The sequence below is a fragment of the Lonchura striata genome, chromosome 3, assembly GCF_046129695.1.
Source record: "Lonchura striata isolate bLonStr1 chromosome 3, bLonStr1.mat, whole genome shotgun sequence".
Classification (NCBI taxonomy): Eukaryota; Metazoa; Chordata; class Aves; order Passeriformes; family Estrildidae; genus Lonchura; species Lonchura striata.
The window spans coordinates 55541216-55561852 of record NC_134605.1 but is presented as its reverse complement, the minus strand read 5'-3'; the positions used below and the strand labels follow the sequence as shown (position 1 = coordinate 55561852).

The window sequence follows — 20637 nt, the reverse complement described above, 5'->3', positions numbered from 1 at the left end:
CATCATACAAGTTTTGAAAAATAATCTGGTCTTGCAGTAGTGGCAGAAGCACTCTGGCTAGTAGGATCTGTATCATAAAGGTGGCAGCTCCTTCCATTATATGCAGCATTTCCCATTTGATGGCTAAAACATTCTGCATGGGCCAAGACTTATGGAGTCTGCAAACATAGGTATAAAAACCAATTGAGCCATATTTTTGTTTAGAGTTAGCACTGATAACTGTTTTTCAACGTGCTGTTTGGAATGTGAAAATCCTCAAATGCAAATCAACTATTTCAAAGACTAACTCTCTTTCCAGTAAAGCTCAAGAAAATGAGAGTGGCCTTAAAGCTGCAGTCATTTAAGATACAGCCAGCAAAAACAAAATTGATAATTAAACTGAAGGGCAGGGGCAACAACAAAAAAAACCCACTACTCAAACACAGACAACTGAAACTGACCTTCATGGACTTTCAAAGTTGAAAGTGAGATCTCATTCCCAGAGCTGCCTTTCATTAGTACTCAGCACAAAGCAAGCACATAACTTCCCCAACACCTCCTTTGCTTCCCGTTTGGAAAGCAGAGAGGAAAAGAAATCAGCTGACCTTTTGAACAGTAGTAGTGAGGTCCAAGCAGAGCTGAATGATTCTGTTCTTCATTGATGAAAAGTCAGCAATACCTGTAAATGGTGTCCTACAACAAGAGAAAATTCCCCTTAGATTGGAGGGAACAGTTTTCTCCCATCCTACCTTACCAGTGAGGAAGAGCATATTAGAGCAAGTGCTACAACTCTGACATTGACATAGGTGTGAGGATAGTTTTACAATGTAAATATTCCGGACTGCATAGTCCTGCTCCACTCTTGCACCAAAACTGGGAATTTTCTAGCCCTGTCCTTGGGTTTACCAGTGAGAGAACCTCCAACTTTCTGACTAGACAAGGAAAAAATTATTCTCTAAAAGAAGAAAAATAGATTTTCACATTTTACACACAGAGGTGCAGTGTGACTTAGAGAAGAATCATTACAGGTAGGGTAGCTTTAGGACCTGAAGAGTCCTACCACTGAACTTTCAGACAGTTGCAAAACCTAGAAAAGGGGTTGAGAAATAACCATAGCAGGTCTGGAAATGGACAAGCCAGCAATTTTGAAGACTGTGAGTTACAGAAAAGAATTTAGGGTGAGCTGCCAGCAACAGAGTGAGAGGAAAGGACCAGATGAGAGGCACAAAGTGTTAACATCACTGCCTGGACACAGATCAAGTCCTTACCTGAGAGCAGGATAAAGAATAAAAGTGCACCTTGCTGCAGTACCTGTACAGTTATTCTCATCAAGCAAGCTAGAAAGGACTTTGAGAATTTATGTTCATTTCTTATCATGTTATCATGGACTGCACCCCTGCCAGCACCTGACCTGCGACAGCTGTAACAAAATAACTCTGGCTCTTTCCAGGCAAAAAAAAAAAAAAAAAAAAAAAAAAAAAAAAAAAAGAGAGAAAACGAAATAGCAGAAGGATAATCTCTCCTACTGCTCAGTTTTCAATTCGCATAGCAAAGGCCATGATTTCAGCAGAACATTAAAAAAATCTTTCAGGAAGGGATCTGCCAATAACAAGTAATTTAGAAGCTGGGAAAACTATGTGTATGAGAAACTGACCTAAAATGGATTTTATAAATACCAGTTTGAGTGCAACACTAACAATTTTATTGCTTTCAGCAAGAGTTGAAGTGCAAGAATAGATACCCTAGGTTAAATCTATCCACTAGAGGTCTTCTAGCAACACCAAAAAAATGGGTTAGTGACATCAAGATCTTTACACCCAAGCATCTAGGGAAGGCCCTACAAAGAGAAGCAATTCATTAGAGCAGCAAATTAAAATATAAGCATTTTATTCTTACCTGTCCAACCATGCAAGCAAGGCTTTAGCAGCACCAATAAGCTCCACAACTGAAGTAAGGAATTCATTGGGGGGCTTGCGAGAGGTATTTCCATCATAATTTGAACTTTTCCTACGGCTGCTGATGTAGTTTTGCAGATTGTTGGATGACCCTCGCAGCTTGAGAACCAGGTTCTTCATATTGTCTGTTTCAAGGCCATAGTTCTGCAAGGAACATTATTAAGCTTGATAAATATCCTTGTTGAGTTCTCCTATTTATTATAAAACAAGTTAAAAGCTCACATGGGATGAAAAGTTTTGACAACTTGTACAAGTTTCTCATGGTTTTCTGGCCTTCAAAAATGCCTTCAAAGATTTGTTCTACACTATAGCCAGTAAAGAAAACTTTTGTGAGTGCCAAACCTCAGTTTCTGTCATTAATGAGATTTAAGGACACTTTTTAATCAGAATCAAGTCCCAATGTCCTAATAGATATCATTTACTTGTTAATAATTGGATTGTTTGTGTTAAAGAAGAGCAAGCATTTTGTTTTTCTTAAGACAATTTCTAACCTGTGGTAAATAAACACTGAAGTAACATTTCATTCACAACTAAAGATAAGTTAAATCTGGTAAGAGATTAAAACATCAACAGGAAGCGAATGCAATTTTGCAATCAAAAGCTTAAATAAATATTTGGATCACCAGTTTTCAGTAACTGTGCTCCTTGACTACAACAGTGCAGTTATTTGCAAGTTTGAGGACAGTGTTAACATCATACATGACAATTAAACCCATTTTTAGACATCAAATTTTTTACTCATTTACAAAACCCATAAATAGATCTGTGAGTCTTTCCTATAGCTTCAACTTTATAAATTCAAATTCCTATTTTTCTTCAGAAAAAAACCCCAAAAACAACAACAAAAAAAATACTCCCACTAGAACAAAACACAAAAATGCAAAAGAGTCCTGCCCTTCATTTTTCTTTTGCTGCTGCAGATTCTTGCAACTAACTTCCAAGTTCCACAGTCAGTCAGATATACTCTCTACTCTTTCTACTTTCCTATTCAAAAACCTAAATCAACTAAGGCAAATTTTAATTCCTTTAATTCCTAGTTTTCAGGAGTTCCTATACCTCCATTCAGGATCACCACCCAGGCCAAAGGGAAGCTTCAGAAGTCTCAAACCAACCTCCTGCTAAGAACATGCTCAGCTGTAAGCTCAGACCAGCTTGTTCAGGATTTTATCTTGCCAGGTCTCCAAGGACAGAGTGCACAACCTCTCTGGACAGCCTGATATACCTGGTCTGACTTGTCCTCAGAGTAAGAAAATGTTTCCTCATATCCAGCCTCAGCCTCTTGTTTCAGCTTCTGCCATGCACAGCCCAACTCCGCCATCCTGACAACCGTGGTGGGTGCTGGGGATCCAGCTCCAGAGCCAGCTGAGGCTGTTTGGCCTCACTTGTCCCAGCCCCTCAGCCTTTCCTCAAGGGCAAGTACTCCAGCCCTGCCCAAGCTGAGAGCCCTTCACTGAGCTGGCTCTGGTTTCCCTGTACCTTTGCTGTACATAGGGGCAGGGGGCAAATTTAGACTCAGGAGTGACAACTAAAGGGTGACAAACACTTCCCTCCCTTTTCCATTAATGCAGACCAGGATGCTGCTAGGGCACAGTGCTAGCTTGTAGCTCCATTCCCTCCAGACTGAAGCATCTGTAAAGCAGGCTGGGATATTTCAGATTAAGTAATTTACAAAATGTAAGAATCCTTGACCTAAAGAAACACACATCTCCAGTGTATGGAGAGGTGTCAGCTACACAGCTACTTTTAAAATACTGCTACCGCCTATGGATAAGATCCCAGTGGGCTTAAGTTACACAAGTGCGTCCCTCTTCCACCTCAGGGCTCTTGGCAAGGAAATACCCTTAAAGTGCAGCCAGGAGTAAAGGTTGAAAGGATATGTCCAATTTTAAAAAATGCCACTGTTGCAACAGCAAAGGATATCCTTAAATTTTCCAGGATTACAGAAAGGGAAAGACCTGGATTACTAAACAACTTTAAAGTATTTGCACACTGTGATATGTGAACTTACAACCTTTTAATTTTAACAAAAACAAAACCCCAGCACCCCAAGAGCATTATTTAGATGCATTTCTTGCAGTTAGTTTGATCCTCCTCTTAGAAGATTGAATATTAGTCTATTGTTGAGGGAATACTTTTTCACAAACAGGTCTGGATGTGGGCAAGTTCCTATAACCACAAGAAAGCAGCCACATATCAGAAACCCTCCCCTTAAAGAGGGGAACTAGAGGACACTGATCCCCTGCTTTCATAAAGGGACAGAAAACAGAAAATACTTTTTCTGTGCAGAGGTACAACTTAATCACTCTGGTCAGAACTTGAGAGTTTTCATGTAATCAAATATCTCCAGATCTTTCTTTCTGTCATTCAGATGCAGAAACTCTGCCAACCACCTGTAGGTACTTGAGATTAGAGGTGGCACCAGTATTTAAGAGGACACGTGTTGATATGCCAGGTAAGATTTTGGGCTTGGCCTTAAAGCATTCACATACCCTTTATCACACCTCTTTCACCTTATTTTTACCATGGGTGCATCTGGTGTGACTCTTCCAGTTCAGGTAGTTTTTAAATAATCCTGTCAAGTGGTTCTCGGTTTTGAGGGTGACTTCAACAACACATGTGCTGCCTCTAGAGATGCAGGGGCTCCAGCTCGTAACTGCAACTGGCGTCCCCAGCAGACTCTCAAGAGCACATTACAGCCCAGCTCCAAGTCACTGCTCTAAGCTCCCTCTTACAGCTTCCTCCAAAGGCTCTACAGAGTGCACCTCCACTGCTAAACCAGCAGTTTGTGCTCCAGGAAAGGTCCTGACCAAGCCTACCCAGCACAGCACAGGGTATGCAGCTCTTGAGTACCAGGACACCAAATTGGACAACTATGGATCAGCCCTAGTGGATTAACTACCCCAGAAATAGTAGTCATCCCAACCCAAGCCACCTCTGCTCACCAGTCCCCTCACTGTTCTAATACACAGAAAGCATTTTGCCCCTTCACCAGATTAGAGCAATGCTTTTATTCAAGCTGAAATTCTCTTGACCAGCTCTCACATCACTATTCTTTCTCCTTCACTTGCAATGTCCAGGCTGTTGGGAGGGTTGGCTTGGGGATCTAAACAATACAAAGAAATCTAAACCCTTGGTTTAGGTCCCTGAAGTAGCTCACTTCAGGGTCAGGTGAGTGCAAGCACAAAGGAGGACAGGAGCAGGTGGAGACAGCAGCTGACTTGGATTAATTGAACTTGTCATAGAACTGTAGCCCCAATCCGCGACAGATAGGAATGCTGATATTGTGGCAGCACACCAAACAACCTTCACAGTGACACACAGTTGAAGTGCAAAGCTTAGCAGGCTTTTCTTTAAATATTTCCGCAGGACTAAGGCTACTAGAGTTAACAAATTATTACTTAAGCAACCAAAAGGTTTTAGATGTTGGTCATGAACCAAAAAAAAAAAAGTTAGTTTACTACTGCTCCCAGTTTTAAACATCAAAGTTGTTTTAATCTAAACACAGGCTGAAGCCAGCGGTCAAGAGCACCTGATGTCAAACATTGCCAGGCTATTACTCATTAACCTGAGGAGCCACATGCAGCAGTGGAGGAGAGGCAGCACCCACACGTGAGCTCACTCCTTCTAAACTCCATCACATTTAATGAGAAAAAGTAATCTGACCAAATAATGGCTCAAGGTCAGGCAGCCAAAAAAAAAAAAAAAAGAAAAAAAAAAGAAAGAAAGCCAGCAAAACCACAAAGTTGTTTAACTGAAGTCAAAAGAGCAGAACAGTTGTGCCAGAGCTGAACTGGACTGACAAGAGTTCTGCTACTGCCCAGGGACAGTATGCTCTTCCCTTTCACAGCCATGTTCACATGCTGCAATGTGATGAGTTGGACATACTGGCTGATTGAACTGAAAACCTGCTCTGGGAAAAAAAAATAATTAAAACCAGTTCAAATACTTGCTCAGATGCTGACCCAACTCACTGCAGGCTATATAAACATTTGAAATAACACAAGGTACTGTCACAGTCACTCATGCTTGTTCTTTTCCTTTTAACCAAAATGCATTCTAAAGAATCCTCTGGACTAGTAATTTCCTAATAAACAACACAAAATTTGAAGCCTCTAAAAAATATAAACTCTTACATGGTAATGCATAGATATCCTTTGACAATGATTAGGATCTAAAGGGTAAGTCTTCATATATGCATTTTTTTTCATGTTATGATGTTATATTTTGTTATTCTACAGAACATTACCACCAGTTAAATTATCAAAGGCACAACTATGTCCTTTTTTAATTTATGTTTTTTTTTCAGGGTTTGGGGTGTCTTTTTAATCGCATATAATTAGTATCTCTTTATTCTAACCTCAAGAAAAATCCACTGCGTTTTTGTTTCCAAACTCTCCCATCAGAGTGTAGGCAAATATTCAGAAATCAAATCCAAAGAACACATTAAAAGTGAAAATATTTGCATAGTTTCTTGCTTGCATTGTTTTATATTCATTAAACCCTCAAAAGCTTGTTTTCTGTCCCTGCTTTTGTGGTTTGAAAAGCCAAGTTACTTGTGTTTGCTCCCCCCTCCCCCAAATACTTCAATCAACAAAGAAACATGAGCTTTCTTCCATCCCTTTCCCCCACATACACCAAGCACTACAGTCAATAAAACGTTGAAATACTCAAGTTGATGATATTTTTCCCCCTCTTCAGGGGGAATTCAGGTCCTTTGATACAGCCTCTAAATTCCTCACATAAGTCTTCAACACCTATTCAGAAAACTCTATTAGATCAGCTCAAGAGCAAGAGAAATCCCAGTCTATACTCTCCTGTTGACTCTTCAAGATGCTGCATATGCAGCCACTGCTTCAAGACATGAGGGAACACTGCTTCATCACCAAAGCAGTAGAGAAAGAAGCATTACTTTCTTTTTCACACCAGAAACTTCCAGACATATTTTTAGCTCAGTGCTGCCAAATAGTACTCAACCCCTAAAAAAACTACAATTAAAAAATCAGGTGCATTTGGTATCCTTTCTCAAGGCAAGGACTATGTTCACACTCTGTTTAGTGATTGATCTACTGAGGCTGGAACAAAGGTCTCTATGGTGAAAGCTTGAAAAGAGATACTGCAGGAGAAAGGGGCTCCAAAGAGAGCTTGCTCACTGTCTTTAGAACCACATGTGTTCCTGTGGTGTGAGGGAGCCAAAGCACTGATCTGAAGGAAACTCAGCTGGGAAACTGCCAAAGCAAACTAGGTAAGAAGGGAAAATCTTCTTGAGAATTTCAGGACTGGGAAACCACCAAAACTCCCTCTCAGCCTTCCTCCACCAGGAATGACAACCTTTCAAAGAGTGACGTCAAGCTGGTCCAGCCAATGCCACATTCCCACAGTGTGAGCTGACAGCTTACAGTGGGGATGGCAGTGGGGTCAAAAAAGGGGGAACAAAAAAAAAATTAAAAATAATTCATTTGCTTACAAGGCCCCAAAATTTGGGGAAGTATCAGCATATATACAAAACATCTACAAAACAATAAACATTCCCACTTTCAAAAAAATTAGTTGCCACTAGCATTTAGTATCCCCTTGGAAACAAAATCAGTGGTGATTCTATGCAGTTTCAAAAAATCAAGGGAACAGGCATCAAGAAGGTGACAAAGGGCATACTGCAAACACAGGAATTCTTCCTGCACCTCTTAAAAAGGGAACAAGCACATTTCAGCTGTAATATGCAATATCTGTTTAATGCATTAACTTGAGCTGCATTTCACAGAGAATTTCCAGAAATGGGTCTGAGGTCAAAACTTTTGTCTACAAAGGAAATGAGAAGGAAATTGTAAGAGATAAAACACAGCTTTAGGTTCTGGCAGTTGTCCAGCTTTGTTCACTTCATTCTAATATTTTTAAGAGAATAAAAAGTGCCTTTGGGGACTACCACATAGATGACTTCAGTCAGGACCATACACAACCCACACTACATTTACTAGCTCACCAGACCCCTGCACTTGCCCAACAAGTTCCTTCCCACACCATGAATTGCTTTTCAGTCCAGCTAAATTCCTCTATTAGGTTTTCAAGTTAATGTTAAAATTTTTTGGTAGATCAAATACCTAAAGGAAATAAAATGTCTTTCAAGTATAAGAGTAACTTTCTGAGAAACATTTTAGATCATTTGAAGAGATTTCATTAAATATGCATCTTTCAGTACAATTTGCTCCAGGTTGTGGAGTAGGAACATTCCCTGTAGCACCTCTTTGCAGCAAAGGATCCAAAATGTTAAAGCACATTATCACACAGGCAATAAAGATTCTCCATTTTAAGAGGCATATGCTCACTGCTCCAAGCCTTGCCTAATGTAGGGAAGACAGGCCAGCGCTGGCCAAAGAATCATCAGGCAGGCTTTCCCACCCTGCTCCCTGATGTAATTATATATACCTCTGGTGCTCATTACACTGCACTATATCAAACAGTCCTTCAAGGCTGTGACCAAACTATGGCTTTTAAATAAAACCTGCACAAGTAAAACAATCCAAAATATATTTATGCTTTTCAGAGTATGTTTGTTTTCAAAGTATCTGCAGTTATATATCAGGAGTAGGACAAAAAAACAGCATAAGTTCTGAATCCAATTAAGAGTTCAGCTAGGCTGTAATTAAGGTGGTTAAACATCCCTCATCTCAAGAATCAATTTTTCTTCACTTCCTAGGTTTGCTACAGAATTACCCTAAACCCATTTCAACTGATGTGAGGAACTTCTAGCACCTGTCATTTCAACAGTGTGTCTGTCTTCTCTCTTCTAAGACAAACTGTTCACTAACAGGAGCCACAAGATCTAACAACGTCACTCAGACAATTTCTTCCTTTGGAAGTGCAACCAAATGAATTGAAGTTGCCTCTTATCAGGAAAAAGTCAGAGAACTATTAATATAAAATTTGCACTAATTAAACAAATACATACTTTTTTCTTTTATCATGATGTGTAATGGAAAACAAGAGACAAAGATACTGTGGTTTTATCAATCTTGCTTTGGTTATTCACCCAAAAAAAGCCCTTTAAGAAATTCTTTGCATATCTGTTCACATCGTGACTAACCAGTGCACACAGGAGATCCACAGCCTCTAGAACCAATTCCTGGTGTCCAATCCGTGAGATACCCAAATCTTCAAGGTCCTGGTGAGAAATCTGTAACAGCTGTTCACCATTTATCTTCTCCCGTTCAAATTTATGGACATATTGCTGCAGGCAATCATCCAGGCCTACCAAAACACAAAAGAGACAAGGGCACATCAGAAACAAATAAACAAACCCCCCCAAAAAAGTTTAAAAAAAAAGACCTTGCAAAAGGCAGAAATTTTAAGTTCATATAATATACAATGTAAAATTATGAAGGAAACTTGCAGTGTAACTGAGGTTGTGTCACAGGAGCATAGAAATAGAGCACATATGTTATGGGGATCTTCAGGTCACCTAAGTCAATGCACAACCTGTCTGCTCCTTGTGGATCAAGCTCAGCCAGTAAAAATGTGTCTGTTGCATAGGCAAAGTGACCCAGGGAAATACACATCAGGGTAACCCAAACCCTGTGGGGCATCCATAGCAACAATAAAAATAACTGTCAAAAACAAACAAACAAACAAAACCAAAAAAAAAAAACAGGGCAAGGCAAGAACAAAGATCTTGCCCAAAGCCTATTAAACAAGCAAGGAAACAAAAGCATCATATGATGAAAGGAAAATGACCAAAAAAATAAAACACAAAGGCATCAAAAGAACGTTTGGCTCAAGTCTCATTACTACCTTGATTTATAAGAGCCTGCAGCTTCCTGAAGCAGCCATTGCTTCCCCTTTCTGAGGATCAACACACAAAAGTAAGAAATCTAATTATTTTTTCTAACTATAAGTATTTTTAAACCGTTTTTGTCCCAGCAATATCCCCCAAATCCTCATTTTGAACAGTGATTCTATGACCCTGTTCTGTACAGTAGGTTTTCCCAAGAGATTACAGAAAATGTTTCTGGTTTTCATCTTATTTTACTCTAAGCTTCATGTGTTAATCCTGTTTCCTTGTGTATTCTTATTTCCTCTGTTGTTTAAGAGCCTGTGAGCAGCAACAATCTGGGGGGAAATTTGGATGGATGTGTTATTTTTAAAATGCTTCCGTGCTCCTGTAACTCCGTTCCCCTTCAATATTTTGGCTAGAGCAAAAGGAACAGACCCAATTAGGTCTGTTTTGTAGGAATACACCACACTCATTGCAAACAGTTGACATGAGCAAAAATTCAGGTAACACATTTGACGTCTTCTTTGCATCATCCACTACAGCTACATTGTTTCACCATTCCTTTGTAAAAAAAGGTTGAACTTGTACTTGAATAAAGGATGTTTATGCACAGCTCTGGTTCAAAAGGAAACCATGGAGATGGACAGGATATCAAACGCAGCAGATGAAAAACACGAACAGCATCCTGAACTACAATGAAATGAGAGCCAAAAAGCCAGCACTCGGCTCCACTCGTGGAAAACAACCCTCCCAGCACACTCTACCACCAAGAAAACACTTGACTCAAATCATGAAGGGGGTTTGAGGAGTCACATGAAGCATATTCACGTGCAAGCTTCCCCAAGTGCCTGCACACAGCTCCCAAAGGCTGACCAAACACACACCACTCGCCTTTCCAAGTTACTGAGGACAGACACCCCTTTACACGACTCGGGCAGGCTTAATTATTAGAGTCAATCAACATCTGGCTGAACAAGCTCGACTCCTCCCCATGCAGAGCTACCAGTGCATGCAGCCTGATTTTTAAGCGTAATTATGAATGGAAAAACCAGCATACAAGACTAGCAGAGGCTCCCAGGGCTACGGTTGTTCAGGGTGCACTCTTGCTTCTTCTCGTATATCTTGGCAAAGCTGCACAAATTTTGAAAATTGAGCCCACTGGTTTCTTTCCCACAGGCACCAAATTCCCCCTTAGGCTATACAAACTCTTTTCCCAGGAAAAATAGTAAAAAAAAATAACTGGCCGTCATTGTTTAACAATTTATTTTTTCAAACAAATTCACAACCACGGCTGACATACAGTGCACATATTTGGCATTCCCAATTTTTATTGCTGCCTCACATACCACTGTTTCCCATCATTTGCTCTTGTAAGCCCATAGTTTCCATTACAAACTACACAAACACCTAAAATAAAACACTTCATTCAACATGAAGTCAAGGTTTTATTTTTTAAGGTTTTTTATGCAGTTTGCTTTTTGACTACTGTCTTTTCTAGAACTTCATTTTATGCTAAAACGTAGAACTTCATTCTATGCTAAAACATATCCTCCCCAAGAAATACAAGTGTGGATCTTCATTTGCCTGTGCTTTTTTTAATTCATACTTGCCCATTCTTGAAGGTCTACTAAAAATCTGAAGGGCTACTTTAAAAAAAATTTTTAATCAAGAGCCCTTAAAAACAGTACTTTTATAACTACACTGTAGGACTGTATTTTTTAAAATAAGATGATAATACAAAATCGTATAAATGTTGACTCAAAATAGCCAACATAGTGGCACAGCTGCTCAATTAGACTCATATTTAAGATCTAATGAACAAAACTGTGCAAAGCAGGAAGTGAAGACAGACCCACGAACTTATGTATTGGAAGTTAGTTTAAGATGACCTTACCAGCATTAGGAACATTGTTATCATTTTTACTAAGAAACCTAGAGGAAAATATTAAACATTTTAATTGAGATTCCAACCACATGTTATAGCCTATAGTTTAATTTTCCATGACAAGAATGAAATCTCTAATCACATGCAAATCAAACACACCATGTGCAAACCACAGGTCCAAGAGGGAAGGGAGAAGTGAGGAAGAAGGACTCATAACTCAATCCAATAAATTTTAATAATATTTAAGCAAAGTTTTAAAATCAGCATCCAAATGTCACTAGTAGTCTAAATGAGCTGTTCATTTTTCCCTTCTTCCATACATCTATAGTCTTTCCACATATTTTCTCCATGAACTTCAGAGCCTCATGGAGATTTGGTATTGCCAATTGCAATGCTGGACATTGCTGAAGAACTTAGATGAACTAAAAACAATAAAAAGCAAGTCAATATTACTTAGATGATTTCTTACATTACTCTTAGATACTTTCTTACATGCCAAGTCATTTTCAACAGCGTAATATTAGCAGGTTCAAGCAAGAAAGCAGTTTTCCGTATTTCTGGAAAAATACAATTAAGACTGACATTGAAAAAAGTTATCTATATCTCCTTTATCCACTGAAGAGCCTTTCTCAAAGCAAATCTATTCATTTTCGGCTCAAAGTGTGTTTAAAAAGCATTTGTCTCAATCACATGTGTGAAATCTTTACATTATTACACATACAACAAAACCATGCACAAAAGAATGTTCTTTCTATTTATCAATTGTTAGATAATTAGGAAAGGTACAAATAAAAATAGTAATTGCAGATTGTTCTAGTTTTAGAGCACTAGTAGCAGAGATTTTTTGGGGGAGGGAGAGTGAGAGAAACAGACTAATTTAGTACTACCCATGTTGTGAAAACCTTTCTGATGAACAGCAGTGTAATTTGAACAAAACTCCCTCCCAAATTTTGGCAGGTGTAGAGGTGTGCAATAGATCCTAAGAACTGTCTAGACTTTTCTGTCTAAAATAACCACCAGGCAAAGCACCCCTCAAGACATTCAATACCTTGCATTCATGCAAAAACATTAGGACAGAGCTTACACTTAAGAATTTGCACTGATACCAATCTCAGTCTGTTTCCCCAATTAAGAAAGTTATTTTGTATAAGAATTGAGGGGAAGAAAGAAACAACTTGGAGGGAGTTGAGGGTGAGGCTTGGGTCCAAGCCATAACAATGGGTTTTCTATTCAGAGAGAATTAACATTTCTATAGCAGAGAGACTCAGCCTTCGAGCATACCTGACTCCCCAAAACCTAGAGAGGAGTGTTTTGTGAGCAGTCATTAAGCAGTTTCACGCTTTTTGCTCAACTGCTGCGTTGGACACTACTAAACAATTTACCTACCATACAGCAACAATTAGCTAATCCATTACAGGCACAGGTGATTTACTACCTCTTTTTTCTTCCCTCATTCTCTTTTCTTGTGATACCACAGTCAACAGAGTCTATACACTCCCACAGCAGGGCGGAGGGGGCGGAGAGCAAGAAGAGGAGATAGGCGGAGGGGGCGGAGAGCAAGAAGAGGAGATAGGCAGGGCAAGGGACTGAGGAAGGGGAGGAAGGTGGGATGTGACAGGGATTACTTTCCATACATTTAAGAACTTGAAAAGATTCTCAGGACAGCTCATAAAATGCCAAAAGTTGACACCAGGAAGCGGGAGGAGCACAAGCAACAGTGGAAGAACACACAAGTACAAACCTTTTCCTTCACCTAGCAGGAATATGGGGATCATTGCTTATTCTGGTCTCCTTTTCAGGGCCTATATAGCTGACACTTTTAGTATCTAAAGATTCCCTGCACACATCAACTTCATCCCTCCCAAGCCTTGAAAGATAATCAGTTGCATGAGAATCTCTGGCATAACCCACGGTATGTGCCATTACACTGTCATTTACATTCCACATCATTTTATAACAGTTACTGTGATAGCTTCCTCTCATCATTTCCTCTATTTCCAGGACTGGAAGAAATTAATCAAAGATAAAGCAGGAGGGAATCAAGGCAGCAAATGAATACTAGAAAGAGAAAATAAGTAGATGAACCAGCACCTGAGAAGGCAAATGAAAACAAGGGAAAAGGGTCTGCAAGGCAGCTGAAAGCTGAAGCAGCTCAGTAGAACAGATACAGGGTGGTGAAAAGAAATAAGAAAATTCAAGGAGAAGAAAATAAATACATGGTTTTCTTTAGTATATAATACAGTGGGAAGTTTTTACACAGTAACATCACAGATGCCATTCTCCTCTTGCAGTATCACAAATAGAACCAGGGATGACTTCAACAGAGGAATTCATGGTTCTTTAAAAGGAGGATTAAAAAATTAAATCTAGACCAGTCAGTAGAAACTTATTTCACTAATAATTTGATCCTAGGTAAGAACTGACTTCCTAGGATCCACATGCCTGATTGTTAGCTATCATCAATGTTTTCATGTTAATCTTTCCAAAAGTTTCCAAAACAAAAGTTTAGTTATCAACTAACACTAGTCACGTTTACAGGCCAGAAAAGAGCTCAAAGGTCTTAGTTTTCCAAGAAAATGCCTTCAAGAGATCTTTGTATTATTGTCTAGTACATATGTGAAAAAACTTCCTCATTCCACTTCTTACTCTCATGTAATTTTATTATTAGTCATAACACTGCCATCATCTGAAGTTATCAATCACTTAAAAAACAAAACAACACAGAATCAAAGAGCAAGAGCTTCTTATTAGCACCATGGAAAAATGTCTCTTGCCTAACCAGATTGTTTATTAAGCTCTCCTCATGTAGTCAAATTGTAAGCAACTCTTCTATGGTTTTGTCTGGGCAGCTGCATCCTCATGAAGCAGGCACAACGTGCTACCTCACCAGGCACTGGGTACAGCTTTCCTGAGCACAGGCATTGCCAAGGGCAGCCAGAATGGTGCAGAAGTTTCTTGTCAGTCTCCCCCATCACGCAGGGATAGTACCAGACAAATTGCAGGGCTCTGCTGCCAGCTGGGATGCAAAGGGCAGCTCTCTCATTAAGGTCACAGCAGGACAGAGGGAAATGGTGAAGCCTTCAGCCTAGAGTGCTTTTCTGTCCGCTCTGTAATCCCCCCGGACTGACAGTTGCACAGAAAGGCTTTTGCAACATGTTTCTATTTTCAGTATTTTCAACTAATATATTTAGCCTGGAAAAACAGGCTCCATACTCATGCATTCACGTTACCTCAAAATAAATCCATTCATTGCAACCATAAATCCCTTAGCTTTATTTTTTTTTTTTAACACAAAACTGAAAGCTATGCCTTGTAATAAAAGAACTCATGGGTAAATTTGGGTTGTAAACTATCCTGACTAGAAGGGAAACACAGACTATGTTTAACCTTTAGTTGCTCATTATAGATACAATCTCAGACTGACAGTGTTATGCTACACTTTTTATCAGTGCTCCCTACAAAGCCATTGATTGCAACCATTCTGGCAGTGTCTATTACCTTGGTCCAGACAGTAAATCTGAGGACAGCTCTAAGCTTTAGCACTTCACAGTCATAAAGTATGTTCAGGAAGAGTCAAAAGAGCTTGCTGACCCTTCCGATACTCTAGAAGTTTTATAAGGCAGGACTTCTCTACAAAAGCCAGAAAAATTAACTCAAATTTTCAACAAAAAAAAATATTTTCAGGAATCTAAGCAGACACAGAGTAAGTTTTACAGAAGTAAATACTTTGGGGAAAAGTGTATGAAAAAGGCCTATAAAGCCAGAAGTGGCCAGAAAGAACACAGATTGCTCATCATCTCTTCCAAAACAGGAATCAGAGAGTGAAGCAAGCACATAACAGATCCAAGCAAGTCATAAAGGAGTGATTTTTCACACAGCAGTAATGCAATGAATGCCCAACATCCATACACAGATTCTGGAAAAGGTGAAGAGGTGCATGAAAGAAAGTACCACAGAAGTCAAGTCTGACCTAGACAGACTCAAACAGAGATGGTTTAAGGCTTGAGGAAGCCTACAACAGGAAATACAGTGTGTCATCTTTCCTCTTAGATGCTTAATTTACCCCTTTTTGGTAAACATTCTGGACAGGACACAGCTAGGCAGTACAGAACACAGGGCTATCACAGCTGTGCCATATGCAGCACCAAAATGTAGATGGCAGCTTCCCTTTTAATTAATTTTAGAACCATAGAATTGTTTGGGTTGGAAGGGACCTTAAAGATCATCTATTTCCACACCCCTCCCTCTACCCTTCCAGTATGGGCAGGGACACCTTCCACTAGGCCAGTGGCTCAAAGTCTTATCCAACCTGGCACTGAACATTTCCAGAGATGGAGCACCCACAAAATCTCTGGGCATCTTGTTCCAGTGCCTCACCATCCTCACAGCAAGGGTGAGCTCCTATTCTAAGACTGAAGAAAACTGTCTCTCTTCACTTCTAAAAGCTACTCTTATTTTTATTATTTTCTGTAAGAGTGACATAAGATTTTCCCAGAAAGGCAAAACTCTGTATAGAGTAATTGGAGTTGGGCGGGCAGAGGGGAAGAAGAAGAAGCTATACACTAATATTGAATTGTAATATCAATTTAAGGCAAAGATAGAACAAAAGCTTTTACACACCGGTTTAAAAAAATACAGCCAAAAATTGACTATAGTAATACTAGGAAATAGATCACAGTGAATCACATGAATTACACAGCTGCTCTCATGGGTTTAGTAATCCAGCTTGAGATATTAACATCAAATAGAAGATTGCTAGAGTGAATTAATTTATAAATTGTACCTTTGGCTGACAATGAGTGAACTTGCCTCAGAACTCCAGAAAGAGATTTGACATGGAAAAATGGTAGTGTACAATAAACAGTGATAAAGGCAGTTTTGTAATAGTTGATAAGTTAATAGTATTTAATTCCAAAATTTCAACCAAAACTCAAAGCAAACTTGAGTTTTCCTTCTTTTTAATAGCTCCTTTTCAGATAATTCATGAAAAAAAATTGGGGTAGAGAAAGAGAAAGTTATTTCTAACCTTTTCCATAGGGAGGTTCTTATTATGACACAGCTTTAAGACTTCAAATTAAAGGCAAAATTGAAATGTAATGTTACAGAAAACTGAGTTGTGATAGCATGTCATGTATGTAAAAAAAAGAAGAGGGAAAACATAACCATAATAATCATTTATTACTCAACTAAATATCATTTGGCTTCTGAGGTGAAATTTTCACTCACCTGGGAGAGACAGGGAAGAGATGAAACACCCCGTTTTGAGGAGCTACCACCCAGCCCCGGCAGTCAGACTCCACAATCCTACCCCAAATACTCATCCTGGGAAAAAATGGGTTTCCAAGAAAGAACAGAAGGCATAAACAGAGGTTTATACTCAAACACCCAGCAGCATGATATCTTGCTGCCAGTATTTCAGCTGTAACTCTACTAATCCCAGAAAAAGGACTCCTGACCAGAGAAAGAAGAGGATGAAAACAGAAGAGAGACAATGCAAACTATTTTTTCCTGCTGACCTTGGTGTATGCTCTGTATTTATCAGGGATTAAGGTCCATGTGATGCAGTAGCTTCACACAAAAGCACTCACACTTTGGTTTTCTCTTTTAAGAATCAACTGCATCACTCACTGACCAGCTATGTTTTGCAAAATCAATCTTTCCATGCTTTAACAGATTTTATTTGGCACACTACACGAATGAGACGGAAGCAGAGCATATCCATATGTTCTGTGCAGACAGACCTGGCACTCTTAGTTTCAACAGAACATGCAATAAAAGCCAACACTCAGTAAATGCATGCAAACACATCATTAAAACAGAGAACACACCTGCTTTAGGCAGACAAGCCCAAATAGCTTCCTAACTAAAGCCACAGGATGTCTTCAGGGACACTTCTGACAATATCCTCCCCGACTACACAGTAAAAACAATATCCTACTTGTGGCAAGATGCCACTTACAATCTGCTGGGTGCAGCACAAGCAAGGCAATATGAACCAAATACAATGGCAGTATGCCCTTTTATTTGTCTCTCCAGTATCATTTAAGAACTACTATAAACTCCAAACTGAAACAAGAAAACATCTTTTTTTTCCCCAATATACTAATACAGGCAGAGGTATGCCTATTTGTCTGTTGGTTGCATTTAAAACAGTGGCATTTACATGGGTCTAGAATGGCTCCCAACTGACACACAAGCACTTCAGCCAGCATGACCCAGATCTTGCTATTCTTTCTCACCCTAATTATTTACCATTACATCTAGCAACCAATTTATACCCCTCCAAAAAAATTACTTTAAACCCAGAGACTGGCACAGCATATTATAGTAGACTACTGCAATGGCAGAAAAAAATGCACATTTTAACAAAAAATAAGGGAGTTTTAAATGAAAAAAGATTGTTCTTGAACTAATTAATGCAAACTTTTGATAGCCATCATGCCCAGTGAAACAAATCTCATGTTTTTCACAACCTAATAAAATTATTTTTCTGGTGAAGACATGACTGACAGTGTCAGCAAATATAGAGCTTTTAGCACAGTAGAAGGATAATCACTCAGTGTGACTTTACAGTTGCATACATTATGTGAGCCAAGAAAGATAACCAAATACCTGTACTGAGAGAGATACAACACGACTTAAAATACTGTAAGCTTCTTCCTGCACGTTAAAGAATTCTCTTCTTAAGCAGTTTGCAACTGATATGATGACTAAACAAAAGATGTTGCTTAAACAGGGCATCACCAGAAGTCAGTTACTTTATTACACCAGCATACAGCAGCTTTATCAAGTTCACTCACGAACTGAGTGTAGAACTGCTCCACATACATCACAATATATTAATATGTCCTATGGACTGCTAGTGACACAACATATCATCCTCATGTACCTTGCTAAAACTCTGACAATGAAACTTTCTCCGAAGTTTCAATGTTGGAATCTGTACCACCCTGGGTTTGAAAACCACACTCCTCTTGGATACCCACAAGTTGTTTCCTAACAACTCAAAAAAACAGTAAGTCTTTCTCCAGCAGAAAAAAAAGTGGTAAAATCAAAAGCAAAAAGTGGAGAAAACCAGATGATTCTGGTATTCATTTTTCTCAGCCCACTAAGGCTTTTTTTCCACACTAAGTACACTTTAAGACATGCTGGTCAAAGCATTTTAAATTGTACTCAAACAGGAGTTTGCAACTTCTATAGTCCCAGTAGATCTGTTCACCAAAAAATTACTTTGCTTCATTGATGCAAATAAAGCTTTGCCTAGGCACAGTAGTGCTTTAGCAAGACTGAAAGCACAGTGGTATCTGGCCATTGAAAGCTGCAATTGAGAAAAATCTACAAAAAGGTCTTTGTCCCTCTCTCCACACAGTGCCTGACTTTATAGGGAATCACACCATGTGTTCCCTCCTGTACAGGGCACACAGGATGACTGCTGCAGAAACAAAGCACCCATGGGCACACCACAGCACTTGTCCCTTCTGCAGCTAGGTGACAACAGGAACAATTGCCATGTCAGCTTCAGGCTGGTCCAGCACTCTGACTCACTCTCTTAGTGTGGAGGCCTCATGCAGGAGGACAACACGACCTCAAGAGATCCACTGGAACCCAGATAGCACTAAGAGATGTACAGTTGATTACTGCCAACTCACTTTTACCAAAAAAAAATTGAGATAGAGCTTCTCCACACTACCAGAGAGACTTTTCTCAGCCGTGTAACACCAACATCTCACAAGCAGAAGGCAAGCCATGATGCCTGTGCCTCAACTATGCAATAGGACTTTAAAAGCTCAGCAGCAGCTTCAGCCAGTATAATGGGCTGCAAATTGGAAAAACACATAGGAGGACACAACCCAGACTGCCATCTCTGCTGTGGAGTTACTGCAAAACACAAGGGCAGAAAGATGCACGGTGTGGGGGACAGAGAGCAGAAAATGGCACAACTACGACCAGGAGAGAGCTCCTCTGAGACCCGACTTGTGTTTTGTGAGACCCCACACACACTCCTCACTAGACTGCCTGCAGACCCCACTCAGAGACATGCATTTCCTCACACCCATTAACAGCTCCAAAGAGAAGCCCAAAAGAAATCTCACTGCTTCTACTACCAGATACAGATGTTTTCACTAAATCAATGCAACCACAGAGGAAATACATTTCCCAGAATTTTCCAGCTCACACAACTATGCTGAATTTGTTGTGTGGTTTCTTTTTAATATCACTTTACAGAAGAATTTTTACTCAAAACAAGTCTTTAAAACACTACCATTCTGCTTACAGAAGTTAATAGTACTGAACATAAAATAGTTCTAATGTTAGCTATGGAGTCATTCACAAGATTTCAAGAACCATATTCTTTTTTAAGGGAAACAATTTAATTTTGTTTTATTGTTCAAGTGGAATACATATTGCAGCTTAATCCATAACAGGAATAGGAAATTGTTTCAGTCTCCAGAGGCAAAAACTCTAGAAGCTGTGGAAATTATGGAATTTGGACTCAGTCTGTAATTCATGATGTATGGCTGAAGACCACCTCTTTAGTTTTATTCTTCTCATTGTCTAGCCTCACTCCTCTCTCCAACACCCCTGGTGCCCTTCTTTCTCATCTCCGAATGACAGAACGGGTAAAGTTGGAAGCCAACATGATGGGGTCTCCTGATCCAACCTCCCCTGCACCTGCAATGTACCACCTGTCCCTTGCCAAAAAACCTTCCCATAGCAAAAGGGAGGGAAACTACAGGTGATGAGCAGGTCTCATCATGTGCTCTGGCTGTATCTGAGCACATTCTGGGAGGCATGTCAAGGCACCAGATAAACACTGCAAATAGCAGGCTGGACCAACATTCCTCATCCCCGGCACACTAGTGTACCACCTGGCAGCAAGTTACACCATGCAAGGCACAGGTTTAGGCATAGCTTTGGGGCATTACTGGTGCTGTACAAGGCACCAGTTGGCACAACGGATTTAAAGGAATATAAAGCTCTTTAATAATTGATAGGGCAATGGACAAAAGACAATGAAAGCTATAAAAGAGAGAACAATGTGGAACACAGTA

The 20637-nt window shown here is 39.6% G+C and overlaps 1 protein-coding gene across 1 annotated transcript in view; it reads right to left on the bottom strand.

Annotated features, from left to right (window-relative positions):
• Positions 1-20637, bottom strand: part of CNKSR3 (CNKSR family member 3) — a 56923-nt gene that overhangs the window by 20858 nt on the left and 15428 nt on the right. The window contains exons 2-4 of the mRNA XM_077782163.1: positions 9013-9176; positions 1876-2078; positions 585-672 (exon numbers count right to left, since the gene is read on the bottom strand). Coding sequence (XP_077638289.1) covers positions 585-672; positions 1876-2078; positions 9013-9176 — 455 coding nt within the window. The remainder of the gene's footprint in view (positions 1-584; positions 673-1875; positions 2079-9012; positions 9177-20637) is intronic.